General features: G+C 36.8%; 3 protein-coding genes across 4 annotated transcripts; all 3 read left to right on the plus strand.

Moving 5' to 3' along the window:
* Positions 1 to 695: 695 nt before the first annotated feature.
* On the plus strand, positions 696 to 7,906 carry LOC141782628 (claudin-10-like). Its single transcript, XM_074659203.1, has 5 exons — positions 696 to 1,070; positions 6,418 to 6,579; positions 6,663 to 6,744; positions 6,836 to 6,946; positions 7,075 to 7,906. Exons 1-5 carry the CDS (start codon positions 857 to 859, stop codon positions 7,229 to 7,231), a joined length of 726 nt encoding a protein of 241 aa, XP_074515304.1. The 5' UTR covers positions 696 to 856; the 3' UTR covers positions 7,232 to 7,906.
* A 450-nt stretch (positions 7,907 to 8,356) lies between these two features.
* Positions 8,357 to 11,046, plus strand: LOC141782626 (claudin-10-like). Of its 2 annotated transcripts, XM_074659201.1 has the most exons (5): positions 8,357 to 8,650; positions 9,896 to 10,057; positions 10,151 to 10,238; positions 10,392 to 10,499; positions 10,589 to 11,046. In XM_074659201.1, exons 1-5 carry the CDS (start codon positions 8,419 to 8,421, stop codon positions 10,782 to 10,784), a joined length of 786 nt encoding a protein of 261 aa, XP_074515302.1. In that variant the 5' UTR covers positions 8,357 to 8,418; the 3' UTR covers positions 10,785 to 11,046. The 2 variants fall into 2 exon arrangements, with proteins under 2 accessions (XP_074515302.1, XP_074515301.1); XM_074659200.1 differs by having other exon boundaries at positions 10,392 to 11,046.
* Positions 11,047 to 15,115: 4,069 nt separating this feature from the next.
* LOC141782627 (claudin-10-like) lies at positions 15,116 to 17,105 on the plus strand. The gene is made up of 5 exons (XM_074659202.1): positions 15,116 to 15,453; positions 15,574 to 15,735; positions 15,831 to 15,912; positions 16,042 to 16,149; positions 16,247 to 17,105. The coding sequence occupies exons 1-5, from the start codon at positions 15,222 to 15,224 to the stop codon at positions 16,437 to 16,439; spliced, it is 777 nt and encodes a 258-aa protein (XP_074515303.1). The 5' UTR covers positions 15,116 to 15,221; the 3' UTR covers positions 16,440 to 17,105.
* The last annotated feature ends 270 nt before the right edge of the window (positions 17,106 to 17,375 follow it).

The raw sequence follows: 17,375 nt of genomic DNA on the forward strand, positions 1-17,375 counted from the left end.
ACAGATATTGACTGTTCTAACACCATTTTCTGTAAAATGCACTGAATCAAACTCCCACTTTTATTCTTTTTTTTGTAAACTTTCTCAAAAATTAACTCCACATTCTCCACATGCACTCCTAAATACATATTCTGTGTTACATAAACATGATATATAATAATATAGTTTTTATTACCTGTTTGCTTGTATTTGTTCTATTCTGTGATAGAAACAAAAACAAAAATGAATAATAAAATAATACAACAGAACAATTGCCAGATTTCAAATCTTTCTGACAATAATCGTTTCACTAATGATTTCCTGAATGACTTTATTGAGGTTCACATTACAGCTGATTACGTTCTGATGCCACCATCTCTTTTTATAAGTGGCTTCACTTTCTCTAAATGTACGATGTTCGTGACAACAGTGACCCTGAAAAACAACATACACGTTCACATATGAGCTGGCAATCATTAGTCGTTCAGTTGCTTAATATTGTATGTGCAGAAATAGATGAACCAGTAAGTGGACTTTGTCACATTGCTTCTTCTTTTGAGGATTACTGATTACTGTTTTATTTTTGTTATGTTAATATGATACTTGACCTTATTTGTAGACTGAAACGTGCATTTCAAATACCACTTTGCCAAAATGTAATGACTAACTGCAAACTCATACTTCCTTCCTGCTATTTCACATTCAGACACCTGTGTCCGTCCCTCGCCACTAGAGACGCAGGAGGCAAGATGTCCTGTCTGTAAATCATCTCAATGAAACACATGTCCACTGTGTAATTTGCCCGCCTGGGGCCATTTTATTTCTTCTCATTATCTTGAATGAGCTAAAAGACTGTATACATATCTTGAACCTCCAAATGTCAGGCTTGCAGATTCTGGCTTTTGTCAGCGGCCTGGCCGGGCTGGGTGCCACTATTGGTGCCACAGTGTCCAATGAATGGAGGGCCACCAGCCGGGCATCCTCAGTCATCACAGCGACCTGGGTGCTCCAGGGTCTGTGGAACAACTGTGCTGGAAATGCCATTGGAGCTTTGCATTGCAGACCACATCATACTATCCTTCAGCTGGCAGGTAAGCTAACAGGGTCAGAGTTTCACAGCGACCACATAACAGTATCTGTTCTCACACTGCTGAATGACGCATCTGTCTCTGTTAATACAGCCATTGTTAATACAGCCGTTGTTAATATAGCGGCTAGTGTGTGAATGTAGCCTTACTTATGGCAAGGTATTGTTTGTATACTGTTGAGGTGCTTTATGAAATGTGTAATAACACAGTGTAACCTAACCTAAATATTCTTCACCACAGAAACAACTGGTTTTACAAGTATGCATCTGCATATTTAGTGCATATATTTTCAGGTGCAGCAGATATTCAAACATTCTTTCCTGTAGTACCACTTTTCAATGGGTTTAATACATAAAGTAGTCTTTGAAAATACTATTGAAGGTTAGTGTAAAATGTTATGAAAGACATCATTTTTAAGTGATGTGTTTTGCAAAGAAATTTTTACTTAAGGTTCGTCATTAAGGAGGATACAGTCTGACAGCGTTTTGTAATTTTTCAGTGGCAGAGCTTTCATCTTTAGACTCAGATAGACTTTTCACACGTTTATTTTTCTTTAAATAAAAACTGTATTGTTATACAGGTATATACCTGTTTCCATAATGACATTTCATCATTATCTTTCATGGTCATTGCTGATAAAATCACAAATTTGTTACCTTGACAAATGCTGTTTCAGATTTATAGCAAAAATACAATTTATGCTGGAAAAATAAGGAAATAACTTTCTGTTCCAGATTATGGCTCACGTGTTAACAGTGGCAAATGTGTAATCCTTTGTTGGAAATGTCAAACTGAGAGTGTCACAGCTTCTACAGAGGAAGTAAACAAAGACCTGTTGTAGGCAGTAATGGGCCAGTAAGGGAGAAAATAACTTAACTTGCACTTATTGTCTATAATTAGATATGATTGGATATGCACAGCTTCTTTCAGTGTTACACTTTTTACCCATGTGTTGACGAGTTATATTTATTAGTGTATCATTATGTATCTAGTTGTCTAGTAGAATTACATTTTGTCTGTCATGTTATTTTGTTTTCTTTTCTTGTAATTGTTTTTTTCATTTGCTGAACCTATTTCAACTCACCACAATGTCAATCCACCCAATTCAGGAACATGTATAACATGTTATACATATTTTTTTAAAAGAACGATTGCAGAGTGTTTTGAGATTCTCAGCTCCATCTGATGGTGGAAGCAGTGTGTTTACAGTGAAGTCATCTACAGTACCTACATCCACCAGATGGGTCTCTAATTCACATTATGAAAGCTTAATAAGTCCTTTATTTGGGTGTGATTTCCCTCTTGTTTGCTTTTTATCTGTGACATCCCAAATACATTTTTAGTGATCCTTTTCCAATGAATTAAAACATTTCTCTGCAATGTAACAAAAAGTTTCCTCCACATGCTGTGACATCAGTGTATGGAAGCCCTGAAAGGCAAGTGAGAAAAAGAAAAATACTGGTGATCCATTCTCTAAGTTTGATCTAAATTGTTTTCTCTCCTATGTTTATGATGTCAGGATATGATGTGTCAGGATAATTTTTCTAAGTTCCTAAATTTTTCTTTTCAACCGTGAAACAGGTGGAAAAATAAAATTTGGCAGGGGATTTTTTTTTTTTTTAAATCTTTTTTTTTGGTTTTCCCTAATGATAGATTAATCCAAATTAAAATACATTTCCAGCCAAAAGAAGGACATGACAGTAATGTTACATAACTTGCTAATTTGCTGACAAATTAAAAGTTACCTGTAAGAAACAGTGGGCTACCTCTAGTTTGAAAAGTGAAGCCTATTGGGAAGTGCTTTAAACTTGCATTCTTTCTAATAGCCAGCAGGGGGCGACTCCTCTGGTTGCAAAAACTGTATAGAAGTCTATGAGAAAATGACCCTACTTCTCACTTGATTTATTACTTCAGTAAACATTGTAAATATGAGTTTATTGTCTCAATCACTAGTTTCAAGTCTTCTTCAAAACAGCATGATGTTCATTCAGTAAATTATGGTCCCATTTAGAGTGAAATAGACCATAAAGCAGGGTATGCTTTAGGGTGTGGATAACTTTGAGAGGTCGCTACCACGGCGCTACCACGGCGCTACCACGGCATTGTCCGGTCTGGGAGTTGTCCACGTTTTTGTCTTAGAACTTTAACCCTTTCACAGTGTGTTTTCAGTTCATGAAAGTTAATTGTAACAAAAATGTCTTTCAGCGTTTGGTTGTACTTAGCTCCACCCTTTTGTGTTACTTTTGCAAAAAAACAAGATAATGACAGCCAAAAACCAAGCTGGCGACGGTCAAAATGCCATACTGAAGGCTTCAAAACGGCAGTCCACAAACCAATGGGTGACGTCACGGTGACAACGTCCACTTATAGTCTATGGGAAGAAAACATGAATGCTTTTAGTTCTATTTACCATAGAACATGGGGTTGTGGCGCACTTCAGCCTCTTCTGGCCGAAATTAGTATTACAACAACAGACACTTTTTTTCACCTGTTTTCACAGATGAAAGAAAAATCACTTTAAAAATGAACTGGCAAAACCTTTTTTTTCACCTGTTCTTAAGTGTTAAACACATCAGAGGAAACAATTAAAATCAGACTCACAAAATGGATCACCAGAATTATTTTTCTCACTTGCCTCTCAGGGCTTCCATATAAGAGTGAGTGTCATGCTGTTAATAAGTTATCTAAATCCTGCTATTTTAGGAAGTTACAGCACTCTTGTTGCGTATTAATCATAGGTGGCAGTGCAAGGTGAAAGGTAGAAGGTGACACATTCACTGTACTGTATCATATCTCAAATGTCGGCTGTGGTTTCTCAAGACAGAGGTTTTTACTCAAATAAGAAGTGAGGCTGTAAGAACAGTGCTGGTTTACTTTTCACATAGTTTGTGGTGTGGATGGACAAAATAACAGGAACACCTTACAATTGATCATTGGCTCATGCTATGGCGATAAACCCATGAAATACTGTATGATGCATTGTTACCTACCACGGAGTATGAATGGTTTGACCACTGGCAGCATTTTACAGCTTAATATATTAATAATGTAACATACCTCAGAATGAATACTATACATAAGTACATTAACTTTTACTTCTGTAAAAAAAATAAAATAAAAAAATTCCACATTTATAAAGTATTTCTCCATTATGGTATCATTAATTTTACTTATTAATCAAGTAATTTGAGTGTTGGACTTCAGGCCCACTCAAAATAATACATGAGCTCACAAACACAGAGCAAAGAATTCATTGTGTATGCCTACAGTTGCTTTACTTTTAAACGTCATTACTGATGCCATCCCAACACTTTCTACATCCAGAACTCCCCATCATTTATGACTGTGAGTCACTGTGACGTGCACTGGATGAGGGGGTGGAAGGTGCTATAATAGACCATTGGTCACTTGTTGATGTTAAGGGCCAAACTCCTCCCTTCAGAATATAACAGCCCACAACACATTAACTATCAATCACAGCTTATCCATTGAACCTACTAGTGCAGATCATAGCTACATTTTTAACAAGACTTACTAGCCAGGGAACCATTAATCAATTTCAGGTCTCTCCAACTTAATTGGCCGTCACACTGTAGTGTGGAGGAGTCCTCTCTCCAGGATCAGCAGCATGTTTCAGCAGATTATGGCCTTTGTTTTAAGCACTTCGGGGTGGGTGCTGGTGTCTTCCACATTGCCGATGGATTTCTGGAAGGTATCTTCACTTGATGGAACAGTCATCACCACAGCTACCTACTGGTCCAATCTGTGGAAGGCCTGCGTCACTGATTCAACTGGAATTACCAACTGCAAAGACTTTGCCTCGCTGCTGGCACTGGATGGTCAGCCCGTTGTTCCCTTCTCATTGGATTCTTGGTTTTTCTGCCTTGTTTGGTCAATCATGTTGAATTTATTTCCACGGTAACACTTATAATAACCATCATTTATAAATGGTAAATTGATAGTTAATTAAAATTTAGTTCATAGTTATTTTACTGTTAACAAACAACGAAATTATAATAAATAATGTTTACTAATTATTAGTAATGCTATAATTCATGTTATTTTAACAGTTTATTGTTGTACGCGTTATAACATTTTATATGCTATATATAGGTATCTGTTAATGATTAAGATATTTTTTGTAAACTTTAAAGATATTATTTGTAAAACATCTACTGTATATATATTACATAGATATATATTTGTGACACTTTGTTAACAATAGATTTGTAAATGTCTTTAAACATTATTTGGATGCTATTATAAAGTTGCAACTGATGATTATAATACCTTGTCAAATGGTTAATACATACTTCGTAAAGTATCTATAAACATTATTTAGATAGATAGTTAATACCTTGCAAATGGCTAATAATTGGTTTATTGTTTATCTATCTATGTAATGTTTATAGATGTTTACAAAAAAAATCTTAAAGGTTTACAAATCATTTGGTAATCACTAACTAATACTTAATATAGTATATAAAATGTTTTAAATGTGTGCAACAATAAAATGATAATAAATACTTTACTAATGTAATCAGAATGTAATTGCTATGATACAATATATAATTTCTAAACTAATTATTTCATATTGTACAAACTAATGATAAAAATACAGAAATAATAGCATTACTAATAATAAGTTATTATTTTATTGTTTGTTAAGAGTAAAATAACTATTAACTAAGTTTAATTTATCACCAATTTACCATTTATAAATGATGGTTATTATAAAGTGTTATCAAGATCACATAATACCTGAAATCGTTTTTGTAATTTTTCTATATTTAGACTAGTGCTGATTCATCCTCAGTTTCCAAGCGCCTTAAGTGTTCAACCACAGCTCGTTCTCTGTCTAAACTTTGCAAGAAAATTCAAGTTGAAGCTCATTGCTACTCAGGACTAATAGATACCCTTAGGCCTAATGCAAGTCTTCAAGGAACAATTCATTTACCTCCATATATGTCAATGTTTAGCCTTTGTTCTCTGAGCTTGAAAACTACTAACTAAAGGAGATTTACTGGGACCCTCGGGCGGTTCCTCCCACGGCTGACTAGTTTCAGGGGTTAACTTCAAAGGTAATATTTGCTTCAAAATCACAACTGAATGGGACGTTTCATACCAAGACGCTCACTACACTGCCACAAAGTTCCTGAAAACAATTAGGGTTACTTGTGACAAATTGTATTTCTTGCTTTGTGTGTAAATTGGTCACAAGGTCAATAACCCATTGACCTTGCAGTGTGCAGATGTGAGAGTACAAGGAATGCAAAACCACAGAACGGAGCAACAGATAGTAACACTCTTTTGATTGCATATAAATTGACCTTATATTTTATGTTTGCAGGCTACATCCAAGCATGCAGGGCATTGATGATTGCAGCCGTCTGTCTGGGTTTTTTTGGTTCTATATTTTCCCTTGTTGGAATGAAATGCACCAAAATCGGAGGAACTGACAAAAACAAAGCCAGAATTGCCTGCTTTGCCGGTGTAACTTTCATTCTTAGTGGTAAGTATAGTGGAATTGTCTGTGTAATATTTGTAACTGACGTGTGATCTAATTAGATTCCCCTTTTTTCTTGTTCTTCTCAGGCCTTTGCTCACTTTCAGCATGCTCCCTGTATGCACACCAGATAACTGCAGAGTTTTTCGACCCAATGTATATGGCACAGAAGTAAGAGCCGGACTGACTGTACAGCCAGAGTGTTTTAATGTGACTCTATCAATTAAGGAAAATCATCAAGTATTGGTATCTCTGTCTGTAGGTATGAACTGGGAGCTGCTCTCTTTATTGGCTGGTCAGGTTCTATCCTCTGTATCCTCGGAGGCAGCATGCTCTGCTTCTCCATCGCTGGTTCTTTTACACGTACCAAAAGGTTTGTTTAAGTAACACGTACACTATGTTCAAATGATACAGAAGATACATGTTTGAATCAATTCTGTTGAGTTATTTTCTGTGGGTGTTTGATTTATGAAGATGCATATGTGCTCTGTCTCTTTACAGCCACAGTCAGGCAAACTATATCTACAACGGCGCTGCCTCACATTCTCATATCTCCTCCTACCCGAGAGGGCAGGCAAAGTCTGTAAACCAGAGGCCGCCTCCTGACTACAGCAACTCCTCCAGGACGCAGCACTTTGATAAGAATGCATATGTGTGAGGGATGTGAATATAAAACACTTTTAGTTGAAGCCACTGGTGAGTCTTAAAAGATCTCTGTCTAAAAGATACAGCACACTGTATGAAACTTGGTGGTTTCTGTCTAATAGCTGCACAATTTGGTGATATCAAGCTGTGGCTCACTAGGAATTAAGTTTAGAATATTTAAATGTTTCTTCCAGGGGTCCGAAACTCTCTGATGTTGGGGAATTTTATTTTCTATACAGCAGATATCTTCTGTATTTGACAGTTGTACATATTAATCTGCATTGAATACTAGGATTATGTATGTATTATGATTAAACAGCAAAATCAAAAACATTATGGTCCAGAATGGGCCTTTCTAATCAAATTCTTTTGCATCATCATCTATTTTTTTTAATGTATGTGGCAATTAAGTGTGTAATATTGGGCACGACATTTCCTTTGTTGGTTGTATCTTTAACTGTAAGTAACCTGCACATGTTGTTAATCCATAATGACAATATTTAAAACTGTGTCAAACACAGAGTCTTTTGTTTTCCATGACATAACCATGTTTTTTCTAATAAGCAATCTTGAAGAAGTCAAGAAAAGGACTGCACCTTGTCGTTGTCTGCTTGAAATGTGTGGCAAATTATGAGAAGGCATCATTTTTTAGAAGACTATGTGAGTAGAAATAAAAAAGATAAAACTATTGAGTGTTTTATTCTTGTTTTTTTTAAGCAGATTATAGTCATATCTGCTTGTCAGTGATCGCATCATGTCTGCAGAGGGCAGCAGGTTTGCATTTTGTGTTAAGTTAAAGAAGATCTGTGAGAGTCACCCTATTTATCCTAATAATATGTTAGTGTGATAATAAATAATCCAAGTTTTAAGGTGGTTACAAGCATGAGCTTTCTTACTGTAAACACATATTAAACGTATTGCTATTGTGGATGCAAAGAATGGATGTAAACCTGAAAAAATAGCTAGAGTTGGTGTGAATTATCTCAAGTGGGTGGCACACTCCAGAAAGTTTACAGTAAACATCTTACACAATGGTGCAGAACCCTCATCAACACTAATAGCACACGGCACAGACACAATGTCAACGCGTCCTGAAACAGGAAATGACTCATCATCTTACCACTGAGTGGACGTTTAGTGTGTTTTGTGCTTCTAACCAACTGAGTGGACGCTACCAGGTTTAATTTAGTGATTTCAGAAATGAATAAACGTCTGATCCAATTGCTTGGCTTCTTGATTTCATCACTGGGATGGCTGTTTGTGCTGTGCACCATTGCCATGGACTTTTGGAGGATCTTCCAACTAGGAGGACAAGGAGGCTCCTTTATCATCAGAGTGGCCTGGTACTGGTCCAACCTGTGGAAGGATTGTTTCACCGACTCCACAGCCATCACCAACTGTAGGGACTTCCCTGTGCTCTGGACTGTCACCCGTAAGTGCTCTACATGTTGTATATTCCTCAGCAAAGATGTTTCTACTATCTGTGGTAGTCTTTCATTTGCAGACCAGTAACATAACAGACAGAGCGTAGCAAGAAATGAAAAGTTATAAGCAATAAAATGCACCCTTATTAATTACAATACACTCAGGGATTTTGCTACTGCAGCTTTACATGGTCTGGTATGACCAGAAGGCTTGTTTGCTAATGTTTGCTAACTTTAGCTAGATATTGCTACTGTATGTAAATATCATTACTGGGTCGGTTAGCTGACTTTATGATTCTTCTCTACTTGTGCTACTGTCACCCTAACTTTTAGCATACAACATCCCATTATTGTCAAGTCTTGTGGTTGAGAAAAAAAGTCACATAGACTCCCTTTAAAGAGCGATAAAATTACAATCTTTTAATGTTAAAATTTTTGACATGAATATGTGGTCTGATGAATGTTATGCATTTAACAAACTCACATTAGACGGTAGAGCTTCATTTGTCCCAATGAAATATTTAAAAATCCAGAGCATTAAGAATACAAGTGACAAATACTGACTTTGACAGAAAATACCAAAAATCATGACTACTGTAATTTAACATTTCAGTTTTTTGAGAATTTATAGGCCACTTTAATTCACATTTCAAAAGGTACCAGTGTACTTTTATACTTCATAACTTCAATGTAATGGCTTAAGGTATAATTACTGTGCATATTAAGGTTTTACACTCTGAATGAACAGAAACATGTGAAGTCCTGGTTCAACAAGTAGAGCAATACATAGCAATGGATGATAATAAGCTGAGTGCACACAATAAAATATACATTTGTAAAAAGTAAAAGTAAAATCTGTGTTACAATTATATCAGAAAGGTGTTGATTCAACAGACTATGGTCATTTTTGAAGGTGTACTTGTGTTGGATTATATTAGATTGTAAGGTACAACGAATATTTTTTCATCCCTGCTTCAAAAGTCACCGTTCGGCTGAATCAAACCCTTTTTGAAAAAGGCTTAGCAAAACTGAAAAAAACAATTATAAGCATTAGCAGCATCTATTTAATTGGGCTTGTAAAATTGTTCACATTACTGTGTCTACTCCCTGTAGTGAATATAAGGAGCTTTGGAAATCCTCCATTTCATACTCACAGAGAAGAAAGAGAGAAATTGAACGCTGTTCTAGAAATTGTACATATTCTGTTGAATACTTTCTAATTGTTATATTGCCTTTCTTTCTGCTTCTCACAGCTTACGTCCAGGGAGTACGAGGACTGCTTATGTGCGGGTTAACTCTTGGATTCTTTGGTGTGGTACTTTGCTTTGTTGGGATGGAGTGCACTTATATTGGCGGAGCTGATAAAACCAAGGACAAGCTGCTTTTTGCGGGGGCAGTGTTTCATATAATTGGCAGTGAGTACAAAACATGCACATGCTTGTCTCTGTAAATGACAGGAATGTTTTGCCCTCATTATTTTTTAATACCAACGAAACTTCTGCATGCAGGTGTGTCAGATGTTTCTGCCTACTGCTTATACATCAACAGGGTTGCCAGAACAACCTTTGCTGTCAGCGTAGGGCCAGGAGTCTTACGGTACATTTTCTTACACTGATCTACATCACCATATAATTTAAATTGTAGAAATGCTCTTTAATTCCACGCTAAAATGTTGCTTATTAATGCTTATGTAATTACATTATGTACAATGTATCACAACTTTTTTTCTTATATTTTCACTAATTCCAGGTATGACCTAGGACCTCCCATATTTCTAGGATTGGTGGGATGTTTTTTAATCCTTTTAGGGGCTTTGTTTTACGCTGTGACAGTCTTCCGAGTCATTTGCCCTGAAAGGTATTCAAATTCATCCGTATTCAACCTTTTTCCTGTGACTGCTGAGTTCATACCACATTGTTCATTTTGTCAATATTTTGGTCTTACAGTAAAGTGGTATATGCCTATGGAGGAGGCACATATGTGGACCCTCGCTCCAGAGGAAGAACCCTGTACACCGGATACTACAAACCCTCCAGGCAGTATGGATCTTATTTGGGCTCAGGACCATCCAGAAGCTCTAACGACTCAAAGCTCTCCCAGACAACACCTACGAAAATCTCAGAAAGAGATGCATTTGTGTAATAGCTCAAAGCTCTTTTTTCATATATAGTTTTATATTAACACAAACCGACAAACACAACAAGACATAGTATCTCCAATCTGGTTAACAAACAATCAGCACATTGCATTGTAGATACTGTAGGATGAAGTGTGCAACGTACAATTGTAATTTTTGTTGTTTTCAAGCTCTTGTCATGTGTTGTTTTGGTAAAACAGGTCATACTCTGTATAAAATACACTGTCTTGTGTCTACTCATTATTGTTAACTTTTTTGTGATTTAACAAAAGCATGTTAAAATGAAGAACTCTAACTGTCACTGTAATATCTATGAATTGATATATAATTAAAAAAAAAAACTTTATACCTAATAAGTATTGTAAATGGTAAATGGACTTGTATTTATATAGCGTCTTCCGACCACTCAAAGCACTTCACTCTACATGTCAGCATTCACCCATTCACACACACATTCATACACCACTGGCACAGCCTTTGGGAGCAATTTGGGGTTAAGTATCTTGCCCAAGGACACTTTGACATGTGGACAGGAGGAGCAGGCGATCCAATATGTGGAAGATCTGTGTCACTGACTTTATGGGAGTCTCCGACTGCAAAGACTTTACCTCGATGCTGGCACTTGATCGTCAGCTCTTTTTTCCCCTCATTATTACATGCTAGTTAGTTGAATGCCTATTTCTTGACCTTTTTAATGGTTTTGGTCAATCATGTCAAATTAATTTTCAGTTTGTTTTTTTTAGCTAAAGAGCATGCCAATTAATGCCTGAAAGTTTGTTTTAATATCTCATTTAGCCTACTTTTCTATATTTAGACTAGTGCTGATTCATCCTCAGTTACTAATAATTAGTTATCATTAATTATCATTTCATTGTTAACAGTAAAATAACTAAGTTGGATTAACTATCAATTCACCATTTATAAATGATGGTTATTATAAAGTGTTAACAAGATCACATAATACCTGAAATTGTTGTTTTAATTTTTCTTCATTTAGCCTAGTGCTGATTCATCCTCAGTTTCCAACCGCTTAAGTGTTCAACCTCAGCTCCTTCTCTGTCTAAACTTTGAAAGAAAATTCAAGTTGAAGCTCATTGCTATTATAATACAATAGATAACCCAAGGCCTAAATCAAGTCTCAAGGAATAGCTCATTTACCTCTAAATATGTCAATGTTTAGCCTTTGTTCTCTGAGCTTAAAAGCTATAAAGGAGATTTATTGTGAACCTCGGGCGGTTTCTCCCACGGCTGACTGGTTTCAGGGGTTAACTTCCAAGGTAATATTTGCCTCAAAATCACATCTGAATGGGACGTTTCATACCAAGACGCTCACTACACTGCCACAGAGTTCCTGAAAACAATTAGGGTTACTCGTGACAAATTGTATTTCTTGCTTTGTGTGTAAACTGGTCACAAGGTCAATAACCCATTGACCTTGCGGTGTGCAGATGTGAGAGTACAGCGAATGCGAAACCACAGAACGGAGACACAGACAGTAACACTCTTTTGATTGCATATAAATTTACCTCTATTCTATGTTTGCAGGCTACATCCAAGCATGCAGGGCATTGATGAATACAGCCATCTGTCTGGGTTTTTGTTGGGTCTACATTTGCCCTTGTTGGAATGAAATGCACCAAAATTGGAGGAAATGACAAAAACAAAGCCAGAATTGCCTGCTTTGCTGGTGCAACTTTCATTCTTAGTGGTAAGTATAGTGAAAGTCTGTGAGCAATATCAATGTAATTTTCTGTGTGATCTAATTAGATTCCCCTTTTTTCTTGTTCTTCTCAGGTCTTTGCTCACTTTCAGCATGCTCCCTGTATGCACACCAGATAACAGAGTTTTTCGATCCAACGTTTGTGGAGCTGAAGTAAGCACTGTATGACTGTATGATCACTGTAAGAGCCAAAGGGTTTTGATGTGATTCAACCAATTAAGAAAAAACAATCATTATAGGAGCTATTGATAACATTGATAACATTCAGCCCCTGGATGACACATTCTCCCTCCCCCGTTCCATTGCATTCACTTCAAAACAAGTGGTTGCCAGTTTGTTGCACAGATTTCATATTGGTGGTAGTTGTTGTTGGTTTTGTTTAAATATGCTGAATTGTAATTTTATGGGTTAATGTTGTTCAGACGATTAAGCTAAGATAGCTAATATATATGCTAACATCAGTTGTCAAATATTGCCACGGTAAATATTCACGTATTCTGCAGCCTAATGGGAGACACCAGCGTCAGTGCGGTCAAACTCAGCCATTTGTCTGTTTTTTTCCACACTAACTGGCAACTTGATCGCTGACGACACAGATATAGGCCTACCACGTGATACCAACATAGTTATTCTATTGGCTCACAAGCCTTGTTAGAAGTGAGAACCAACCGTCTGATATATTCAACAGAGATAAACAAAATATTAATTGTGGACCTGTCAAAATTTTTTAAATGATTAATTCACAATCATAATATTTTATTAGGAAAAGCCATACTTTTATTTGGCACCTTTCTAAAAGCTCTAGGGATGTATTTTAAAAAAAAAAATGTAAAAAATTGTCTATTCTGTATAAAATGTTGTCAATATAACCTTTAATTATAGGTCTTTGTAAGTATTCCCTAGGTGTTGCTCTCTTTATCGGCTGGTCAGGTTCTATCCTCTGTATCCTCGGAGGCAGCATCCTCTGCTTTTCCATCGCAGGTTCTTTAAACATACCAAAAGGTGCTTTGAGGAACACGTATACTATTTTTACATTATACAGAAGATACATGTATAAATCAATTCTGTTGAGTTATATAGGTGCTTGATTTATGAAGATGCATCTGTGTTCTGTCTCTTTACAGCCACAGTCAGGCAAACTATATCTACTATGGCACTGCCTCACATTCTCATATCTCCTCCTACCCAAGAGGGCAGGCAAAGTCTGTAAACCAGAGGCCACCTCCTGACTACAGCAACTCCTCCAGGATGCAGCACTTTGATAAGAATGCATTTGTGTGAGGGATGTGAATATATAACACTTTTAGTTGAAGCCACTGGTGAGTCTTAAAAGAGCTACTGTATATTGGGTCTAAAATAGATGTGAAGCTCTGGGTCAGCCGCTGAGCAGCGCCCCGGAAGCCACAAAAGATACATCACACTGTGAGAAACTTGGTGGTTTCGGTCTAATAGCTGCACAATTTGCTGATATCAATCTGTGGCTCGCCCGGTATGAAGTTTAGAATATTTAAATGTTTCTTCCAGGGGTTTGCTGTGTAGAAATAGAAATTCCCCAACATCAGCAGTTGTATTACTGTCTTGAATGTTAGGATATTATATGTATTATGATTAAACAGAAAAATGAAAAAAATATTTGGTAAAAAAAATGGTCTTATATAGTCTAATTTATTTAATTTATTTAATTTAATTTAATGTATTCATTTGTAATGTATTTGTAATTAAGTGTGTAATATTTTGTATTTATTTTGCTCAATGTATCTTTAACTGCAAGTAACCTGTACATGTTTATATACAAGCAGTCTTGCATACTACATACTATTCCAATGTAAATATTTGTATATTATGTTCTATGAGTGTGTAGCATGAAGGGGCTACAATAAAAGAGCGGATACAATAAACAATAAACACAAGCTTCTTAGAATGTTAAATCGTTATAACTTCGCCAGAAAAGGTGTTGGTTCAACTAACTATGGTCATTTATGAAGGTGCACTTTATGTTTTTGTGTTGGATTTCATGAGATTGTAATCCAATGAGAGGACTAGAAATTGGTTTGAATGATGATCACCTTTAACTTACCTTTATCATGCATGTCATCTGTCAGAAAACAACATTAAACAGATTAGAAAGATACAAAGTAACTCAATATAATGGTATTCATAAATCTCAAGTTATCTTCGTCTAACCTTAGAACTCTACAAAAGTCAGAACAAAGAGAAGAACAAGGGAATTTAAGAGAAAAGATAATAATAAATCTTACAGTGTTATCAAACATATTTAAAGGGAAGGACAAAAAGGAACAAAAGCTTCAATTTGTCAAAGAGCATTTTCAATGTCATATATTATATTATATATTATCAACCCTTTGTCATGTGACTGCTGAGTTCATACCACATTATTAACTGCATTAACTCTGTCTTGTTCACATTTTTATACTTTAACACAGCATCTGAAGTAAGAGCTAAATGGTAAGACTGAACCCATGCTGGTAGGCTCATGTGTTTTATATCAACAACAAACACATTACCAAACATACCATCACAAAACAGTGGAATCAGTTCAAGGCAAAACATGTGATGATGTACACAAACCGAGTTTGGCCTCTTGTGTGTGCTTACCTGTGTGTTTCCTTGCAATGCCAGGCACACAGGCGCCCCACAGTTTGCGTTCAGGAGCTGTTGGATTTGCCTTTTCTCTGTAGAGAGGCTCAACTTCAAGGCAAGCATGAGTTACAGGACTGTGGTGATGTACATGGAGATCGGCTGCTTTGTGGTCTGTGTAGCTGGATGGATCTTGGTGTGTTCCACCATGCCCACGGAGATCTGGACATGGTCGGAGGTAGATAGCATAGTCTTGACCACTTCAAACTACTTCTCCAACCTGTGGAAGGATTGTATATCTGATTCAACTGGAGTATCTGACTGCAAGGGAATTCCATCAATGCTTGCTCTGAATTGTAAGTAAAATGTATTTCAGCTTCAGCAAAGGCATGATGATCAATAAAAACAAGCTCCCTAGTCTTTTTTTACTGCACCTTGTAATGTGTGCATAACATTGCTTTGCTGTTCTTTGACAGGGGACATTCACATGTGCCGTGCTCTCATCATCATCGCTATTATCCTGGCTTTCTTTGGGTCAATTCTAGTCTTAGTGGGAATGAAGTGCACGAAGCTTGGGGGATCAGAGCTTGCCAATGCAAGAGTAACCTTTGCTGGGGGGATGAACTATCTCATTGGAGGTAAGACATTACACAGACTTTTTTTGGAAAAAAAAACTCAAATTGCAAAACACTATATGATGCATGTTAAAATTATGATGTGCTTATTGTTTCAGGGATGTGCTCTATGGTTTCTTTCTCTTACTATGGAAACAAAATAAGAGCAGAATTTCAAGACCCTAACTACAAAGCTCAGAAGTACGTATAATTTTCAAGTGATATGGATAAAATATATTACAAACTCAGATTATGTCATGTAACAACATTTACCAGATGATTCTGTGAAATAATTGTACATTTATATATTATTCTTTTATTTATTGCCAGGTTTGAAATAGGCGTTGGTGTCTTTGTCGGCTGGGGAGGCTCCACCTTACTTGTTGTTGGAGGCCTTATTATCAGTATCTTTGCAGGGAGAGAAGGGTGCCACTCGAGGTAAAATGTTGCTACTGTCACAGATATGTTTATGGCATTTCTATTACTTACTTCTATTAAAAAATAACCATCCATTTCTTAAATCTGAACTTCACAGCTCAAAAAGATACCCTGAGTACCAATTGCCTGATGCCTACCGAGTTGTTCCGACAAAAAAGAGCATTGTGTCTTCAGCTCGTACAGAGATTAGTGAGAGCAGAAAATCAAGGACAACCAGCGGCAGCAGAGGCAGCAGCATCTCTGGGATCACCGCAACCACCAAGACGTCAGCTACAAATGCATATGTGTGAAAATAGTCTGTGTTTCTGTACTTCTGTCCGTATATATCTTGTTCTAATTGTTTGTTATCACTATTATGTAGTCATATTATTTCTTTATATTAACTTTGTGTCTAGGTGGAGGCTTCAGATAAGCCCAGTGTTTTTTTTTTTGCCTCTTCCTGCACTGTATATTATTCATTTATTTTTTTTGCTATGTTGAGTAGTCTTAAATTGTGCAAAATAAATAAAACAAAAACAAATAAAACAAATAACAAAAGTCTTCCGTCAAGCTAGATTTTTTAAAGCCTGAAAACAGAGCCATGCGGAGGTGCAGAAGTCTAGTTATCTCTCAGAACACTTGAATTACAATATGCTGAAAGGTTATTATGGATTTTTTGCCCAATGATGCCTACCAAATTTGGGGTTCTTGCACACATTATATCCCACCTAGATTAATATTTCTGGCTATAGTTCCCAGTCAACATTTGTATGTGGGGCCCATGTGGATAGTAAAAGGGCTGAAAAATGGGCCCTATATGGGATTGTCCGCGGGTTCCATAATGACCCAATGTCAATTGCCCACATGGATTCCATGCAGGATTACAATGGGTGTTATGTGGGCCCCAACTGGGCAACATACCCAAGACCCATCTTGGTCCCGGCTTTAAGTTCTATGTGGGTACTACATGGGGACTACATGGGCTGAAATGTGTGTTGTAAGAGGGTTTGTCCACAGTTTCCATGTTGGCCCAATGCACTAATTTCCCAGTAGTGACCCAACTAGGACCCACACAGGTAGCCCACATGGGGAGCCCATGTGGGACCAATTTAGTAGACCCAAGTACCCATACCCACTTGGTACCCAGGTACCCCCAGCATAACCCATGTGGGGCCCACATAACCATGTTGGCTGGGTTGCTTTGAGGGGACCAGCAATTTGTTCCCCACAAAGCTGACCCCACACCA

Source organism: Sebastes fasciatus, chromosome 14 (genome assembly GCF_043250625.1).
Source record: "Sebastes fasciatus isolate fSebFas1 chromosome 14, fSebFas1.pri, whole genome shotgun sequence".
Lineage (NCBI taxonomy): Eukaryota > Metazoa > Chordata > Actinopteri > Perciformes > Sebastidae > Sebastes > Sebastes fasciatus.

Excerpts from the sequence above, each read along its gene's own strand:
- LOC141782628 (XM_074659203.1), top strand. The coding sequence starts at position 857 with ATGTCAGGCTTGCAGATTCTGGCTTTTGTCAGCGGCCTGGCCGGGCTG. Across the intron at positions 1,071-6,417 it reads TACTATCCTTCAGCTGGCAG|GCTACATCCAAGCATGCAGG; the intron begins GTAAGCTAACAG and ends TTATGTTTGCAG. Across the intron at positions 6,580-6,662 it reads TGTAACTTTCATTCTTAGTG|GCCTTTGCTCACTTTCAGCA; the intron begins GTAAGTATAGTG and ends TGTTCTTCTCAG.
- LOC141782626 (XM_074659200.1), top strand. The coding sequence starts at position 8,419 with ATGAATAAACGTCTGATCCAATTGCTTGGCTTCTTGATTTCATCACTG. Across the intron at positions 10,058-10,150 it reads AGTGTTTCATATAATTGGCA|GTGTGTCAGATGTTTCTGCC; the intron begins GTGAGTACAAAA and ends TTCTGCATGCAG. Across the intron at positions 10,239-10,391 it reads GTAGGGCCAGGAGTCTTACG|GTATGACCTAGGACCTCCCA; the intron begins GTACATTTTCTT and ends CACTAATTCCAG.
- LOC141782627 (XM_074659202.1), top strand. The coding sequence starts at position 15,222 with ATGAGTTACAGGACTGTGGTGATGTACATGGAGATCGGCTGCTTTGTG. Across the intron at positions 15,736-15,830 it reads GATGAACTATCTCATTGGAG|GGATGTGCTCTATGGTTTCT; the intron begins GTAAGACATTAC and ends TTATTGTTTCAG. Across the intron at positions 16,150-16,246 it reads AGAGAAGGGTGCCACTCGAG|CTCAAAAAGATACCCTGAGT; the intron begins GTAAAATGTTGC and ends TGAACTTCACAG.